Source organism: Juglans microcarpa x Juglans regia, chromosome 3D (assembly GCF_004785595.1).
Source record: "Juglans microcarpa x Juglans regia isolate MS1-56 chromosome 3D, Jm3101_v1.0, whole genome shotgun sequence".
In the NCBI taxonomy this organism is placed as follows: Eukaryota; Viridiplantae; Streptophyta; class Magnoliopsida; order Fagales; family Juglandaceae; genus Juglans; species Juglans microcarpa x Juglans regia.
In genome coordinates this window covers 6184212-6203875 of record NC_054598.1, presented here as the reverse complement: position 1 = coordinate 6203875, position 19664 = coordinate 6184212, and the positions used below count along the sequence as shown (strand labels likewise).

The following is a 19664-nucleotide window of genomic DNA, read 5'->3' as shown; positions in this document are numbered from 1 at the left end:
TTTTTGGGACGAAATTGGGGTCTTTTGGGACGAAGACCCTTTCTGTTGTAGTGAAATATACATCCATATATCTTATTAATTATATATGTCGTCGTTTTCCACGATTCTATTTATGCATACGATAATTAGCAGTATAAATAACGACTGGCCTGAATCATGCATGTCATCTTCAACATGTCCATAATTAATCTGATCACCACCACGCGGAAACTTGACTCAATAATTAGTTCATGACTACTTTTCTTTTTTAGTACCGGTACTTCACATCAAGTAAGAAACTGAATCTTGTACGCGGCACCTGTTATCATTTGCACTTCGATTAAAATTTGAGAGGAAGTTTTGGACAAGAGCTAGCACTAGAGGCCGATCGAGGGCGTGTTACATGATCGCTAATCAACACGTTGCAATATCACCCGGCCTCTCGATCTTCTTTGTAAGTTCTATTCAAGCTATTATCCTCCTAGATCTTCTGTATATAAGACCCCACGATCTCCAGATAATTTTCCAAGCATCCTTCAGCTTCACCCTCTCTCTCTCTCTCTCTCTCTCTCTCTAGCAAATCATTTCCGCCATTTCATAGCCATGTTACCAAGGAGTCGTACACTTCCATCCAGGATCCACCATGGCGCCGTAAGACAAATCTAATCCGACCATCTCTTTCATATATGCATGTTGAGATGCTTGGTTCTCTTATATCTTACAATATATGCCCATCTTTCTCTGATCAGGTAGAAGAGAGGCATGACATCAGGCACTACCTGCAAGTGGAAGTCCAACCTAAAACGCAGGGTACCGAGGCTGAAGCCATAAACCCTCAGTCCAACTACTCCAAGTGCTTTGATGATGATGGCCGCTTGAAGAGAACAGGTAAACATCACATAATATTTTAGTTCTACTTTATAACACGGCCACTTAATCTTTTATTTTATTGTATTATTATTATTTCATGGGGAATACCAATTTGAGTAGCCCTAGTAAATTTCTTACAATTTCACGAGTACCAAACTCATCATTTAGCCATTTTCCTTATTACCAAATCTATCTAATTTAGCTTCTTTAAACAAGTACAAATTGATCTGTTATGTGAGACCTTTATAATTACATGTTGGTAAAACTGATATCCAGTGAGCACATGGAACTGATTATAATAACGATATATGGTGATGCAGGGACTTTTTGGACTGCAACTGCACACATTATTACTGCGGTCATTGGTTCTGGAGTGCTGTCATTGGCATGGGCCATAGGGCAGCTTGGTTGGGTTGCAGGACCTGTCGTCATGATCCTCTTTGCCCTTGTTAATGTCTATACCTCGGGCCTTCTAGCACAGTGCTATAGGTCCGGTGACCAAGTTACCGGACACAGAAATTACACCTATATGGATGCTGTCAAGGCTAACTTGGGTGAGGGATAGTTTCTGTCTTTTTAAGATAGGGGATTATATTTTGTCATGATTCTAAAAGTCAAGTCCATGTGAGATTGCAGGGGGAAAAAAGGTCATGTTATGCGGGTTGATTCAGTATATAAATCTATTTGGCATTGCGATAGGGTACACAATTGCAGCATCAGTCAGCATGATGTGAGTTTCCCAAGCTAGCTAGCATATAATTCACACATGAATTTTACATTCTGTTTTATAATTTTTGTGGTATGTAACAAAAAGTTTATTTGCATGTAATTTTGAAAGTATATTCACTCTTATATTCGTGTTGAGCTCAATTTAGGGCAATAAAGAGATCAAACTGTTTCCATAAAAGTGGTGGGAAAGATCCGTGTCACATGTCCAGCAATGGGTACATGATAACATTTGGAATCATAGAAGTGATACTCTCTCAGATTCCGGACTTTGATCAAGTGTGGTGGCTCTCTATAGTCGCAGCAATTATGTCATTCACATACTCCAGTGTTGGTCTTGGTCTTGGCATAGGCAAAGTAGCAGGTATAGATATATGAATAATCGTTACTCAAATTAAACTGGTAGTTATATAGCATCAAAAGAACAACTAACATATGTATGAAACACCGCTACTTTTTAATGGCAGAAAATGGGAGTTTCAAAGGAAGCCTAATGGGTATTAGTATAGGGACAGTAACACATGCCGGAACAGTCACTGCTACACAGAAGATGTGGAGGAGTTTGCAAGCTCTTGGAGCTATTGCCTTCGCATATTCTTTTTCCATCATCCTCATTGAAATCCAGGTACTTCAATTAGATATCTGCCTATATATCTTCTAACCACAGATCATTAGATTAGATATCTCGTGATCAAGTCCACAATAACGATGACATTGGTCATCGGACAAAGTACAATTTAATCCAACATATGGAATAATCTGTGCAAATTGCTTGCCTGAGCAGGACACAATAAGATCTCCTCCTGCAGAACACAAGACCATGAAGAAAGCTACTTTGTTCAGCATCGCTGTAACAACAGTGTTCTACATGCTTTGTGGAGCCATGGGATATGCAGCCTTTGGTGATGAAGCTCCCGGAAATCTTTTAACTGGATTTGGATTCTACAACCCCTACTGGCTACTAGATATTGCAAATGTAGCCATTGTTGTCCACCTCGTTGGTGCATATCAGGTATAGCTCTAGCAGCAATAGAAACCCAATTTCTGTGCACCTCTTGGCTTGGGTAAGCTTACGAGGTTTTTATTCTTTAGATCTCAAAGTAATCACGTGTCAACTGCAGGTCTTTTGCCAGCCCTTGTTTGCATTCATAGAAAAATGGAGTAAGCGGAAGTGGGCCAAGAGTAATTTTGTAACAGCCGAATATGACATCCCTATCCCCTTCTTTGGTATTTATCAGCTTAACTTCTTCCGTCTAATATGGAGGACAATCTTTGTTATTTTGACAACCCTCATGTCCATGCTCATGCCTTTCTTCAACGATGTTGTTGGGATACTTGGGGCCTTTGGATTCTGGCCATTGACAGTTTTCTTTCCCATTGAGATGTACATTTCTCAAAAGAAGATTGCACGTTGGACAAGCAGGTGGATAGGGCTTCAGATGATAAGTATGACATGCCTCTGCATTTCTATAGCCGCTGCAGTCGGCTCCTTTGCTGGAGTTGTTCTGGATCTCAAGACTTACAAGCCATTCAAAACTAGTTATTAAGAAAGCGCCATGGACTATTTTTGGGGTTCTAGTAAGGAATAAACCCAAACTAGCTTCTTTATCAGAAAGAAGTTTCGAAGTCATGTTCATCTTTAATAACCAAGTATTTGATATTTTTCTCAATATGGCCTAACCACATGCACATCCAAGTAGACATGAAAGACTAATGACGTGTTTTTGTCTTTGTGATAATGTATAAACTTGGTTCATGAATCGGAGGATGATACCGACCATGACGTGGCTTATTAAATACCTTGGTGTCAGGATCAACAAAAATGCAAATGGACTGTACGTTTAATTTGATGGCACTAACCAAATTACAGAAATCATCTGATCCATTGAAGTATAGAAAAAGAACAAAACAATATAATGGCCAACAGCTACCAAGGAGCTTGGCCTCTGCTAAATGTAAGAAGCTAAGATGGGAGTGCTTTTCGTGTAACTAACTGTATCCGCTATTCATTAAAAAGAAAAAAAAAGGAAGGTAGAACGCCTGCCATTACTTTTTATATTTAGCAGAATTCGCTGCCATTACTAGAGTGCTTTAGTGTAACTAGCTGTATTCGCTGCAGCTTTTGCAATAGTTGTGGGTTTGAGTACGCTCTTGGGGTTGATAGCCTTTCTTATATCTTGAACACATTCCAAGCGGCACCAATAGCATGTCCTGCTGCATCAAGCCCCTCATTTGTCGCTTGTGCTGCTTGTTGTCCATACCTGCAATGACCCAAAAAATACTTCTTTTCATTGCTTCCTACCATGCATCTTTAAGATAACGAGAGAAACAGGGTACAAATATTAAATGTTGGCCAGGTCCAGACATGGAGACAGGTACAATGGCTGCTTTCCCCAACTTGGAGATGTTTTGCAAGTTAAAAGTAAAAAAGTCCAGACCAAGCTACAGAAATTTGTATTTCATCAATGGCATATGACTGACGATAACCACATAGGCTAATGAACATTAGTGGGGCAAGACCTTGCCAAAAAATTGAAAGAAAGAAGATGGGAATCATGGTGATTATATTCATGACACCAATGCTGATGCAATTACCGCATCAATTCTACAGTCACATTAGGAATTACCTCTGTGAAACAAGCCCAGTAGTCACCACTGAAGTAGTTGACATGACATTCCTTCCAGCAAGTTCAACAGCATCACCGACCTTGCCTACAAAAACAAACACAGAACACACATTTGAGTGGCAGAAGCATGGCTCATGCCATATTTTCTGGAACCAGAGAAAACAAGAAAGAATATTAAAGGAAAATATTTATATCCCAAATCTTTGGTCAACTCAAATAGTTCTTCTATCTTTCCGTTTTCCAAGAGCCTCCTTTTGTCTTATGAAACTTCCAAATCCCAAATTAGGCCCTAGAGATCTGTCTTTATATTTAAGCTTGCGTATGTATGAATAATAAAATATAACATCTAGACGAAATTTGAGTTTCCCATTTCACCATCCACTAGGTATATGATGCCTAGAGCAAGTTCCAACTACAACAGATTGCATAGGAATATGGCTGTTGATCCAATTACTTGATTTTCCAAACAAGTAGTTATGCATAAGTTCCTTTTCCTTAAGAGGTCTGAAAACAATGCTAGAAGTAGCCAATGAATAAAAAAATTGCAGTTCTAAAGTAGCTACACGAGTACAAACTAGCAACTTCAATTTGTCAGCCCGCTTTGGCGTTTAGGACAAGTCAGGCGTATATAGATGAGGCAACATACAGACTTTTCCATTAGTTGTAACTTGTAAGACTTCAAAATATCTTGCTGTCAGACACAAAAGGGCATTCCGTGCTTAGCAATATGTACAGTTGTAGCTTTGTGCAAATTCACTATATATGTTGTCGATGCAACCTAGTCGTAGCTCCAATTTGCTCAATGGTAATTTACCCATATTTAGTAAAAAAAACAGATGACGACACCCCTCCCCCGCGCCCAGAGGGACTTCTTTTTTAAATTTTAAGAAGACAAATGCAAAAAAACAACTGTAGATACAAACAATCAAAGTCACATATCGAACAGATTGAAAAAACAAATGAAGTAATGTGAACTTACTAAATCCATCCAAAGAAGCAAGGACAATCTCTCCAGGGAGGAGGCTGAAAAATTTCTTGCCCACTTTAGAGTTCACTATCGAGCTTGTAAAGAATCCGGACACTTTATCAACCCAAGAAAGGACTCCAGAAGCCATCTTCTCTGACATCTTTGTCAACTTTTTTACCCTAAAAGATCAACAACAAGATACTTCCATATAAAATGAAAAAAAATCAAGAACAAAAACAGGGGCAGAAATTACAGTATAGAATCTTGAAGAGGATGTTGAGTAATAATAACACATTATTAGTGGACAAGTTTTTAGGTATGTTTATAATGAATGAATAGTCTTTTATTGTAGAATTGATTTTATAAGATGAGTTAAGTTTAAAAATTTCTTTATGGTGTCAGAGTCTACTACAGGATGAATAGATGTCTATATTATTTATCTCGTGACAAGGATTAAGAAAAATATTGACTTATACGTGAGAGAAGGTGTTGAGGAATAATTTTATATTGCTTGTGTACAAAGTCTTAAATATATTTATAAAAAATAAATAATTTTCTCTTTTAAAATTAATTTTATGAAATGAGTTAAATCTAAAAATTTCTTAAAAAAATAAGAGCCTAAACTACAAAATAGAAAGGAAGCTGTAAATCATTCATCAGAGGTCAAACAATTGAAAAGTAGATCATATATGCATTGAACAAATAATGCAACCGGACTTCCAGGCTCTCCACTCTGCGCTGGAACATCACTAAACAAAATCAATTGGCTATCTAAACACTAATGTCAGAAAAACGGATATTCACCGGATCATCTCCCCAATCACAATAAATACCCTATTGGAAAAGTGTCCACTATAACGTGGTACTAGCCTGTTTCTTTATTGTTTTTTTAAGAGTAGATTTGAGTAAAGTTGAAAGTTAGCCAAAATTTAAATAAATTGTACTAAAAATACTTTATATTAAATTGGACATTTTTAAAACAATTTAGATTTCTACTATAATAATTGGTCAAATTTAAAGAACCAAATTGATTTACCAAAAATTAAAATAATAATTTCTCACTCCATTGAAAATATGGTTAGTGAATATTTAGATAGAATATTAGATATTTGGTTAGTGAATAAGAAATTTAGATAGAAATTTAGATAAGTTTAATCTTAATTTTTGGTTATTAGTATTAAATGACCATTGAAAATATGATTTTTTTTAATATTAATTTAATTAGAATATAATTATTATTAATATTAAATTGGTAGAATTATAAAATGTGATACAAATAAATTAAATAAACAAATTATTAATTTAATAATATTTATTATTTTATAGAGAGTAAATGACTAATCTAATGTGAGAATTGAATTTAAATGAAATAGGCAAATGTAAAAAAATATGATATTAACTAAATTTTGAAGATGCATTTAACCAAGTCAATGCTAGTGCTCTTAACAACTTATTTTGAAAACTCTTTGATAGAATTATAAAATGTGATACAAATAAATTAAATAAACAAATTATTAATTTAATAATATTTATTATTTTATAGAGAGTAAATGACTAATCTAATGTGAGAATTGAATTTAAATGAAATAGACAAATGTAAAAAAATATGATATTAACTAAATTTTGAAGATGCATTTAACCAAGTCAATGCTAGTGCTCTTAACAACTTATTTTGAAAACTCTTTGATTCCAATAAAAAAAATTACAAAAAAGCAAACTTTCTATTGGAGCCTTGGAGGGTGAAGATTGATAAATATGACTAATTGAATATGCATAAGACAATCATCCGAGCTAACCAACTCAAATAAAGACATTAACGCAGAGCTTATTAGCCAAACCTTTTTATCCTCTTCATTACTGATGGACTAATCTCCGTATTGGATCTCTATTCCATCCTCTTCATCAAGAACTCGTTTCCCCATTTCAGCCTGTCCATCGTCACATCACCGCACCACAAGATCCCTCTGATCAGCTGCCCTGACCCTGCGGCAATCAGCCTCGCCACGTGCCCACTATAGTCCTCGACATTCGGTGCCAATGTTGTCCAGTACGCGGCCGAGCTGTCCGCCATCAATTTCTTATTCTCCTTTCAACTCCCCAGGAGACATCTCCCTCGCCACCGAGCCATCCAATACCTCCCAGCTCCCGATTTCTCCCATCTTTTGTATCGAAAAATAGCTATACATCTCCAAAACACGATCCAGCTCCTTCAACGAAGCCTCTTGTCCCTTCGACGCAATCGTTAACCCGCAATCCAACATCTCACACTCTTTACAAGCAAAATCTTCATCGTCCCCATCACTTCCCACCGACCCATCTTGCGGAACCCGAAGGGTAAAGAAGTAATGGGCTTCATCCAGCTTGACGGCCGCCTCGTCCTTCGCCAATGGCCACTGAATATCATCTCTTACACGCGCAAGAACGGCGACGACATTATCGCCTTGCCTAAGAGTAACTATCTCGAGCTCACCGCAAGCGAGCTCGACGCTATGGTCTTTCTCGATGAGTTGCACTAGTGCGCTTGGGACCTTGACCAGAACATGTTCCGAGGGTTGTAGCAAGTGTGAAGAGGCTTGTGAAACGTCATCGTCTATAGCCGGGAAGAGGTTCTCTGCGAGTTCTTTCACGTTGATGGGCGGGTATAGGGACGAGGAGGAAGTCGCTTCTGGGTTAGAGAAAATGACTTCTAGCTTGTGTTCTGAGAGGACTTCGAAGCTGACATGGTTGAGTTTGTGACTATTCGATTGAGGGAGAAGCTGACATGGTTGAGGTTGGCCTCTGCTAACTGTGGCAGTTAGAAACCGTGGTCATTTACAAAAATCATGGATCTATGTGAGAGTTTTGGCAGTTAGAGTGGCAGCTTGATTTTTTCAATTGCCTTTTTATAGTTGATAAAGATGATTTGTATTTTGTGAATTTTTTTTAATTAAAAGGGTTTTTTTTTTTTTTGGGAAGACAGCTCATAACTTTGCCCCGGTCAAATCTTATACATTAGAATGAGAGAGAGAATTTTATGCATTACTTGAAAATCACCAAAATATAATAGTCCTAAATTAGTTAGCTTTCCTATCAAGTTTATCCGATTTACTCATAATTTTTTTTCATGATCCATGTAATTGGTTGTCGTTGTGAGTTTAATTTTCTTAATATTGTTTTTTTCTTATTTTAGTTTGATTGAGGAAGATGCATGTAATTAATGTATTGCTTTAATACCCAACTTATTATGATGTAGGATGTAATACTGAGGTTAATGCATTGCTTTAGTACCCAACTTATTATGATGTTGAATAAAGATAATAATACTGGGTTGTAAGTAATATTTCTATTTTTCATGTCTACCCTACAAAAAGAACTGTTCTACTTGACATGAGATTATAATTTTACATATTTTAAGAACAATTACTTGCATTGACATATTATCAATTTCTTAACTATTAAACATGGATGATTCTGAAAACACGATTCGTGATCGTGAAATTTGGAGCGATGGCATGGAAGAGGTATTCATTGACATGCTTTACCAAGATGCCATTCACGGTAGATTAAGGACTGGCAAGATCACGAGTAGAGAGCATACCACTTATGCTGAGCGGCTCACTGCTATTGGTGTGAGGGTGTTTGACGCGAGCTAGATTTAGAGCAAAATCCAGAGGTTGAAGGACCAACAACGTCCGTTTACCAATCTAATGAGCCAAATCGGGATGGATTGGGACCCCGACACGAAGATGATAGTGGGGAGCGATGAGTTTTGGGAAAATGCCATCGGGGTAAAAAATTAACTTGTGCCCTTATTATCTAATTTTTCATGTGTCCAACTTTATTACTGACATATGTTTATTATGAAAATTTGAGGTCAAAAATAAATGGGGGAGGTTTTAGACATTAGGCCTACCAAAGTATGAGGAGTTGTGCACCATATTCGGTGCTTTAATTGCATATGGGACTCTGCAACACGCCTCAACATAACTGCCCCCAGATAGTGACAAGGAACGGCTGCTTGATTCGGAGATGCAAGCTCGGCGCGCTCCTGCATTGGGCAGTCAATAGGGATCGCACATTGAGGTTGATGACATTGATGTTTTGATGGGGATGGGGTCATACTCACCGGGTGTAGAGGCACATTCATCACGTAGGCATAAAGAGAAAACGAGCCCGCTCGATCAAGAAATCCCTGTGTGCTTGGATGAGGTTAAACGCATGCAGATCGCACAACGTAAGCAGTATGAGGATGGGGAAGTTATGGGTTTAGTGAAGCGCAACAAAGAATCACAGCCTAGTGAAGGCAGCAATGGAGGTTACAATCGAATTAATCATTGTATGACATTGCTCAGCGAGATTTCTTCGAGACTAGAGGGTCCACAATGGTATCGTGCAATAAAGGAGTTATGTGACCCTGATATGCGGCAATGCTTCTTGTCGTTAGATTCCGTCGGGAGGGAACTTTGAGTCCAAAATTATTGATGGGCATGCATGATAATTGCCTTATCATCTATTTATTTCCACTCTTGCTACTTGTATTTCTGTGACTGCTACCTTATTTTTGTGTTTGTTATTTTATCTCTGTGACTACTACTTTATTTGTTTCATGAGACTATTATGTATTAGTTTGATGAGTTTATGTTATTGGTAATTGTGTTGTGTTAAACTTTTTCCATGATCGTTGGGATGTGGCATTAAGTGTGATATTTATCACTAATATTTTTTCATGCCAAGTATATGTTGGAGGGTTGATTAGAACTTAAAAATAAAAAAGTAATGCTTTCTGTATTAAAATATGATGTTTTCAATATATGAAATTCTAATTCCTAACTATTTTGGTCGGACAACATAGTAGAACGTGGTAGAGCATGAATGATGTGAATTGGTCAGTGGGAACTTCCTCGATGGATGTGAACTTTGATGCGTACGACATCTTCCCTGATAGAGGTGCGACTGATAGTAGTGATGAATTTGCAGAAGACGCGGTTGGGATCATGGACCTCGTTGAGAATCTCGGTCGTTGACAGAGACAGAATCTTAGACAGCCACAACATAATATCGGCATGTGGGGACATCAATATATTTTAAAAGTTTTGAATGGAAATCCGGGAAATTGTTGCAAGTAATTTCGAATGCCATTAACCGGCACGTAAGGAAAGTCACACGGGTTTTGTGTAGGCTTGGGACACATCTTATTCACCCAACACACACATCCGAGGTGCACACAGTAATCGCAGCCAACCTGAGAAATTATCTTTGGTTTGAGGTAAGTACTTTATCGTACATAATAAATTATATTAAGGATTATGCAATAGTTTTGCTTAAATTATTTATTTAAACGTACGCAAGTATAATCAGATGGGTTATTCGTTTGCAGCGATATGTTGGTGCGATTGATGAGACCATGATCGACGCCATTGTACCTGAAGAGGTACGTGATGCATTTCGCAACCGGTATGAGCGAGTTACCCAAAACGTCTTGTGTATATGCGACCTAGATATGAAGTTCACATTTTTGTATACTGGTTGGGAGGGAACCGTGCATGATGCACACATATTCATCAATGTATTGAGTCAGGCCCGCAACCAATTTCCATGGCCTTTGGATAGTAAACATCTAATATTATTTAATTTTTTTATTAAAAAATTGTTTATCTTTATATGTATTTTGTTATATCTCTAGGAATGGTTGGTAAGTAACTGATTTTTTTGTTGTTAATAGGTTAACAGATCATTATTATCTAGTCAATTCGACGTTCCCATGTACTCGAGAATTTATGCCCCTTATCCTAGAGAAATATATCATAGAAGTGATCGTCAAGGTCAGCGGGTATTTAGGAGATATAATGATTATTTTAATCATTGTCATTCAACCATTCATAACATAAGAGAACGTACATTTGGGATCTTTAAATCACGATTTAGATTGTTAAGACTCATGCCTGCGTATTCAGTTAGGAGGTAAGGGTTACTAATCACCACATGTTGTACGTTACATAATTTTATTGGAATGACGATGCCAGACAATTTCTTCTTCAAGGAATGGAGGAGCATGCGGCTTGATCCGAATGCCCGTGCGGTTGGTGATGTCATAGCTTCAACACATCATCTTGACATGACATTGGAATCAGCCTGAGCTATGGCTACAATCAGGGATGACATTATCATTTCTATGTAGGCAGTCAGGAGCGATTAGTGAATGGTGAATTGCTATGATAACAAGAATATCATAAATATTGTGATTGTAAGGGTGCAGTTTGATTATTCGAACTTTTTAAATTTTTCAAGTATATTTTGACTAATTTACCTAATATTTCTCCTCAGACTTTGATGATATATGAGGCGTAAAATTTTATTTTACTATGGGTGTTGTGATAGATTACTTATTTTTCCAATTCTATACGCAAATTTCTTTTAATAAATTATTGCTCGATATGTAATTTTTATAATAATAAAAATATAAAATAAACTGATTTTATAAATATTTCATAATTATTTAAGAATGTTGTAAATAAAATATATTTTTATTTGATATTTTTTTTTATAGAAATTGATTTGATAAAAATATTGTCATTTTATAATATTATTATGAATTATATTATAAAAGAAATTGGGTATGTAATTTAAAAAAATATTATTACAAACCATCTCTAACAACTTAAAATCATCTCATCTCATTTCCAATCTAAACATACAAAATTTTTAAAAACTATCTCGACTCATAAATCTTATTATTATTTATAAATTATTTCAATTCATCTTATCTCATATCTCAATCTAAACGGACCTGATTTTGACAGAAGTATTTGAAGTACTGGAGAACCCGGGTGGTTTGATTTCCTGCAATGGTGGTAACCGGGTTTGTACATAGTTATGGTGTTGGCACCAGGCAGTGGCTTGGATCGTTCAACAACTGTTTTTTGTGGATTTGAATACAAGTGCAATGTATTTAATTCCTAGTGTGTATTTAATTCCTAGTGTAGTGACTTGAACAACTGTTTTGTATCAAACAGCTCAAAAGAGTTTTTCTTTTGGTTGACGGCAATGATTTTGGGATGTGCACAGAATGGGCCACACCCAAAATTAAGGTCAACAACCTCAATCTCTCCATACAGCGTGCAAGGGTGTGTTAGGACAAGTATAAGATTGAAGAGTCACACCGAACAAAATTTTGTGAATAATAATAAGATAGTTTATAAATAATAATAAAATAATTTGAGTTAATTTTTTTTTTTAAATTTTAGAAAAGAAGAAAGAAAAAGTTGAATAAAAAATATTATAAAATTAAAATATTGTTAGAATATAACTTTTTAATATAATTTTTGTTTGGATATTTGAAAATGTTGAATTATATTTTATTTTTTGTTTGAAAGTTTGATAAAGTTGCAATGATTAGTTTGAAAGTATTTGTATTTGAGTGATGTTTGGAAATGAAATGAGATGATATAAAAATTTTGAGATGGAAACTTTTTTCAAACAAGTCCCGAGTGTTACACTTCTCCATTTGACTCTCCGTTTAATTTACACGATCGATCTTCTAAAAGTGAAGAGAAACTGCATATCTTCTGAAACTAACTATCTAGAGAGCTACCACGACACGATCATATTCACTCTCCCTCTCAATTCCTCTCTTTTCCTAACATCTTAGGCCTATCGGCCACTATATTGTATAAATCAGAGAACACTTTGGCAGAATTGAGAAATAGATTAGGAACAGAGAAAGAGAGACAGAGAGAGGGTTGGAGGTTCTTGATCAGTCCTCTTCGAAAAAACGTACACGCCCTTCCACTAACCGCTATATGAAGTTCATAAACAGAAAGCAAAATAATTCAGAGTCCTAAGCACACAGAATGATAATTGTGATGAGGCCTAATACTTCCACAAAACGGTCTTCCATTCAAAACTAGTTATTAAGAAAGAGCCATGATTACTGGGATTATTTTTTGGGGTTCTAGTAAGGAATAAACCCCAACTAGCCTCCTTTATCAGAAAGAAGTTTCGAAGTCATGTTCATCTTTAATAACCAAGTATTTGATATTTTTCTCAATATGGCCTAACCGCATACGCATCCAAGCAGACATTAAAGACTAATGATGTGTTTTTGTCTTCATGATAATGTATGACTTGGTTCATGGATCGGAGGATGATACCGACCATGACGTGGCTTATTAAATAACTTGGTGTCAGGATCAACAAAAATGCAAATGGTGTACGTTTGATTCGATGGCACTAACCAAATTACAGAAATCATCTGATCCATTGAAGTATAGAAAAAGAACAAAACAATATAATGGCTAACAGCTACCAAGGAGCTTGGCCTCTGCTAAATGTAAGAAGCTAAGATGGAGTGCTTTTAGTGTAACTAACTGTATCCGCTATTCATTAAAAAGAAGAAAAAAGGAAGGTAGAACGCCTGCCATTACTTTTTATATTTAGCCTTCAGTTCAGCAGAATTCGCTGCAGCAGCAGCTTTTGCAAGCGTTGTGGGTTTGAGTACGCTCTTGGGGTTGATAGCCTTTCTTATCTTGAACACAGCCCAAGCGGCACCAATAGCATGTCCTGCAGCATCAAGCCCCACATTTGTCGCTTGAGCTGCTTGTTGTCCATACCTGCAATGACCCAAAAAGTACTTCTTTTCATTGCTTCCTACCATGCATCTCTAAGATAACGAGAGAAACGGGATACAAATATTAAATGTTGGCCAGGTCCAGACATGGAGGCGAGTACACTAGCTACTTTCCCCAACTTGGAGATGTTTTGCAGGTTAAAAGTAAAAAAGTCCAAACCAAGCTACAGTAATTTGTATTTCATCAATGGCATATGATTGACGATAACCACATAGGCTAATGAACATTAGCGGGGCAAGACCTTGCCAAAAAATTGTAAGAAAGAAGATAGGAATCATGGTGATTATATTCATGACACCAATGCTGATGCAATTACCGCATCAATTCTACAGTCACATTAGGAATTACCTCTGTGAAACAAGCCCAGTAGTCACCACTGAAGTAGTTGACATGACATTCCTTCCAGCAAGTTCAACAGCATCAAAGACCTTGCCTACAAAAACACACACAACACACATTTTAGTGGCAGAAGCATGGCTCATGCCATATTTTCTGGAACCAGAGAAAACAAGAAAGAATATTAAAGGAAAATATTTATATCTCAAGTCTTTGGTCAACTCAAATAGTTCTTCTTCTATCTTTCTGTTTTCCAAGAGCCTCCTTTTGTCTTATGAAACTTCCAATCCCAAATTAAGCCCTAGAGATCTGTCTTTATATTTAAGCTTGCGTATGTATGAATAATAAAATATAACATCTAGACGAAAGTTGAATTTCCCATTTCACCATCCACTAGGTATATGATGCCTACAGCAAGGTCCAACTACAACAGATTGTCATAGGAATATGGCTGTTGATCCAATTACTTGACTTTCCAAACAAGTAGTTATGAATAAGTTCCTTTTCCTGAAGAGGTCTGAAAACAAAGCTAGAAGTAGCCAATGAATAAAAAAATTGTTCCAAAGTAGCTACACAAGTACGAACTAGCAACTTCAATTTGTCAGCCCTCTTTGGCGTTTAAGGACAAGTCAGGCGTATATAGATGAGGCAACATACAGAGTTTTCCACTAGTTGTACCTTGTAAGACTTCAAAACATCTTGCTGTCCGACACAAAACGGCATTCCGTGCTTAGCAATATGTACAGTTGTAGCTTTGTGCAAATTCACTATATATGTTGTCGATGCAACCTAGTCGTAGCTCCAATTTGCTCAATGGTAATTTACCCATATTTAGTAAAAAAAAACAGATGACGACACCCCCTCCCCCGCGCCCAGAGGGACTTCTTTTTTAAATTTTAAGAAGACAAATGCAAAAAAAAAACAACTGTAGATACAAACAATCAAAGTCACATATCGAACAGATTGAAAAAACAAATGAAGTAATGTGAACTTACTAAATCCATCCAAAGAAGCAAGGACAATCTCTCCAGGGAGGAGGCTGAAAAATTTCTTGCCCACTTTAGAGTTCACTATCGAGCTTGTAAAGAATCCGGACACTTTAACAACCCCAGAAAGGACACCAGAAGCCATATTCTCTGACATCTTTGTCAACTTTTTAACCCTACAAGATCAACAACATGATACTTCCATATAAAATGAAAAAAATCAAGAACAAAAACAGGGGCAGAAATTACAATATAGAAATATTGAAGAGGAAACAAGGGCCTGAACTACAAAATAGAAAGGAAGCTGTAAATCATTCATCAGAGGTCAAACAATTGAAAAGTAGATCATATATGCATTGAAAAAATAATGCAACCGGACTTCCAGGCTCTCCACTCTGCGTTGGAACATCACTAAACAAAATCAATTGGCTATCTAACCACTAATGTCAGAAAAACGGATATTCACCGGATCATCTCCCCAATCACAATAAATCCCCTATTGGAAAAGTGTCCACTATAACGTGATACTAGCCTCTTTCTTTCTTGTTTTTTAAGACAACTTATTTTGAAAACTCTTTGATCCCAATAAAAAAATTACAAAAAAACAAACTTTCTATTGGAGCCTTGGAGGGTGAAGATTGATAAATATGACTAACTGAATATGCATAAGACAATCATCCAAGCTAACCAACTCAAATAAAGACATTAACGCAGAGCTTATTAGTCAAACCTTTTTATCCTCTTCATTACTGATGGACTAATCTCCGTATTGGATCTCTGTTCCATCCTCTTCATCAAGAACTCGTTTCCCCATTTCAGCCTGTCCACCGTCACATCACCGCACCACAAGATCCCTCTGATCAGCTGCCCCGACCCTGCGGCAATCAGCCTCGCCACGTGCCCACTATAGTCCTCGACGTTCGGTGCCAATGTTGTCCAGTACGCGGCCGAGCTCTCCCCCATCAATTCCTTATTCTCCTTCGACTCCAACTCCCCAGGAGACATCTCCCTCGCCACCGAGCCATCCAATACCTCCCAGCTCCCGATTTCTCCCATCTTCTGTACCGAAAAACAGCTATACATCTCCAAAACCCGATCCAGCTCCTTCAACAAAGCCTCTTGTCCCTTCGACGCAATCGTTAACCCGTAATTCAACATCTCACACTCTTTACAAGCAAAATCTTCATCGTCCCCATTACTTCCCACCGGCCCATCTGGCGGAACCCGAAGGGTAAAGAAGTAATGAGCCTCATCGAGCTTGACGGCCGCCTCGTCCTTCGCCAACGGCCACTGAATATCATCTCCGACACGCGCAAGAACGGCGACGACATTATCGCCTTGACTAAGACTAACTATCTCGAGCTCACCGCAAGCGAGCTCGACGCTATGGTCTTTCTCGATGAGGTGTACTAGTGCGCCTGGGACCTTGACCAGAACATCTTCCGAGGGTTGTAGCAAGTGTGAAGAGGCCTGTGAAACGTCATCGTCTACAGCAGGGAAGAGGTTCTCTGCGAGTTCTTTCACGTCGATGGAAGGGTATAGGGACGAAGAGGAAGTGGCTTCTGGGTTAGAGAAAATGACTTCCTGGGTTGTGTTTTGAGAGGGCTTCGAAGCTGACATGGTTGAGTTTGTGACTATTCGATTGAGGGAGAAGCTGAGAGGTAATCGGAGGGGTATTTAGGTTGGAGGAATCGTGGTAACGAAGGAAATGGAAGGGGGTGTCGGTTGGAACAAGCGTGGCACGCTGGGGACGAGCCGCGTGATAACCGTGGTCTGTGGAGATTGATCTTTTCCTGAAGTTTAAAGAGGAGTTTGTCTGAAAAAAATAAAGCTGTCCGCGGTTTTGTTGATGGGCTTTGTGACCGGTCTCAAGGCCCTTAAGAAGTCCAACCTAACACGGTGGACACAATACCAATAATTATTAGGGAATCCCAGCGTTTCTTCCGCCCATGGGTATGAGAAAAACTTCTCCATAGAAAACCCAATGAGCTATAAGAACGATTGATTCTGATAGAAGTATTTGAAGTAGGGCTGCTGCCCCCGCTGCCCCGCCCGGCTTCCGCCCGCCCCACATGGGCGGGCGGGCTAACCCGCTCTGCATAGAGAGGGTATAGCGGGGGCGGGGGGCGGGATGACCCCAGCGGGGAAGGGCACCCCCCGCCCGCACCATGCGGGTAGCAGGCCTAATTTGAAGGACTGGAGAACCCGGGTGGTTTGATTCCCTGCAACGGTGGTAACCGGGTTTGTACATGATTATGGTGTTGGCACCAGGCACAACTGTTTTTTGTGGATTTGAATACGAGTGCAATGTATTTAATTCCTAGTGTAGTGACTTGTATTGTTCAACAGCTGTTTTTGGATCAAACAGCTCAAAAGAGTTTTTGTTTTGGTTGACCGCAATGATTTTGGGATGCGCACATAATGGGCCACATCCAAAATTAAGGTCTACAACCTCACTCTCTTCAAAGAGCGTGTAAGAGTGTGTCAGGAGCGTCACACTTCTCCATATGACTCTCCGTTTAATTTACACAATCGATCTTCTAAAAGTGAAGAGAAATTGCATATCTCCTAAAACCAACTATCTAGAGAGCTACTACGACACGATCATATTCACTCTCCCTTTCAATTCCTCTCTTTGTTCCTAACATCTTCTGCCAATTGGCCACTAGATTGTATAAATCAGAGAGCACTTTGGCATGATCGAGAAATAGATTAGGAACAGAGACAAAGAGAGGGTTTGAGGTTCTTGATCGGTCCTCTTCAAAGAAACGTACACGCCCTTTCACTAACCGCTACATGAAGTTTATAGACATAAAGCTAAATAATTCAGAATCCTAAGCACACATAATGAGAATTGTGATGAGGCCAAATACTTCTAAAAAACAGTCTTCCATTAGTTCATTTTTTTTTAAAATAGTAACAACCTAGGTACGCAAGTCCAATACATTTCCTTTGAAAAATTAGACAAATTTTAAATCCAAGTAAAAAAAATTATTTTTTAGTGTGAGCTCTACTATTTTTTAAAAAGAATGCGTAAAACTTACACACCTAACATTATAACTAACATTACTCATCATAGAAATATAACCAGGAGGGATAGTCAATTTTTCTTCTCTCTATCGTCTCCCTGGAGGCGATTCTGGTGAAGCGAGATAGTCGACTCTGTTCCTGAGGAATAGGAGGGAGGTGCTTTTGGTTGGTGACGGAGGGAAGAGGATGGAAGGTTTAGAAAAGATATGCAACCGTTTGAATCTGAACAAAGAAGAGACCAAACCCATTGAGGTGGATGTAGAGGACTTGGAAGAGCTGAAGAAAAAAATGGATAGAAGTTTGGTGGGGAAGGTTTGTTCGGAGAGAGTAATAGGGAAGGAAGTCATTAGATCTATGATGGAGAAATTATGGAGAGTACACAAGAGAATGGAGTTCCACGAGATTGGAGTGAACTATTTTGTCATTACATTTGCTACACAGGGAGATAGGGACAGAGTGCAAGAAGGATGCCCTTGGTTATTTGATAACCATCTCTTTGTACTCAAGGTGTTCGATGGAAGTACTCAGCCACATTTACTCGATTTCTCTAAAGAAGAATTCTGGATCCAGCTGTTTAATCTACCGTTAGAAGGGATGACTAGAAGAATGGTAGAGGTGATTGGGAAAACAATCGGGAAAGTGATGGATGTGGATATTAGAGAATGTAATCTGGAATGGAGAAGATGCCTCAGGGTGAAAGTGGAATGCGATCTATTAAAGGCTCTTGCCAGTGGAAGAACAATCCTATATGAAGGTAAAGAAATGTGGATCCCATTAAAATATGAGAAATTCCCAAAAATATGTTTTCGATGTGGATGTATTCTACATAATAAGCAGGGGTGTAGTGGGGGTGAACAATCTGGAGGACTACAACTGATCGGGTCATGGCTGAGGGCCCCATTTGCACATCGTAAGAAGATAGAAAGGAGAAAGGATTTTAACTCACAAATCTATGAGGCTAGAACTGAAGAAATATCAAGGGAGGAGCAAGTGGATGTGATTGCAGTAGAAGGGGGATATAGAGGGGAAGAGGAGAAAAAAAATATTAATGAAGGAGTGGATAAGGGAAAAGAGAGGGAAGAAGAGGTTTTGAATTTAGAAAGAGAGGGGATGAAGGATAGAGTTGTTATTCAAAAAATGTTGAAGGGAGGGGGAGAACAAAAAACAAGGGAAGAAGAGGGTATAAAGAAGCCTGTTGAAGTGAAAAATGATAAGAATGAGGCAAAAAAGAAGGATAGTGGACAGAAGATAAGGGCAAGAGGGGGAAGAAGAGGGTATAAAGAAGCCTGTTGAAGTGAAAAATGATAAGAATGAGGCAAAAAAGAAGGATAGTGGACAGAAGATAAGGGCAAGAGGGAATAAAGAAGTAAGTGAACTTGTTACTTATACTCCTTTAAAAAGAGGAGGGTAGATAGAGATAGAGAGAAAAGAATTAGAGTTGAAAACGAAGAGGAAGAGATTATGATGATGGATTATTAGTTCCAGCAGCTATGAAACTAATATGCTGGAACTGCCGAGGGCTTGGGAACCCTCGGAC

At 38.1% G+C, this 19664-nt stretch overlaps 2 protein-coding genes and 1 pseudogene across 2 annotated transcripts; 1 reads left to right on the top strand and 2 right to left on the bottom strand.

Annotated features, from left to right (window-relative positions):
• The first annotated feature begins 348 nt into the window (after nt 1–348).
• LOC121254257 (amino acid permease 3-like) lies at nt 349–3392 on the top strand. Its single transcript, XM_041154225.1, has 8 exons — nt 349–630; nt 729–867; nt 1170–1403; nt 1486–1579; nt 1725–1939; nt 2043–2200; nt 2360–2587; nt 2697–3392. The coding sequence occupies exons 1-8, from the start codon at nt 583–585 to the stop codon at nt 3120–3122; spliced, it is 1542 nt and encodes a 513-aa protein (XP_041010159.1). The 5' UTR covers nt 349–582; the 3' UTR covers nt 3123–3392.
• A 264-nt stretch (nt 3393–3656) lies between these two features.
• Nucleotides 3657–8584, bottom strand: LOC121254338 (annotated as a pseudogene).
• Nucleotides 8585–13386: 4802 nt separating this feature from the next.
• Nucleotides 13387–16884, bottom strand: LOC121254259 (protein EARLY-RESPONSIVE TO DEHYDRATION 7, chloroplastic-like). The gene is made up of 4 exons (XM_041154227.1): nt 15828–16884; nt 15107–15273; nt 14124–14208; nt 13387–13757 (listed from the first exon to the last, which is right to left on the bottom strand). The coding sequence occupies exons 1-4, from the start codon at nt 16715–16717 to the stop codon at nt 13568–13570; spliced, it is 1332 nt and encodes a 443-aa protein (XP_041010161.1). The 5' UTR covers nt 16718–16884; the 3' UTR covers nt 13387–13567.
• Between the last annotated feature and the right edge of the window lie 2780 nt (nt 16885–19664).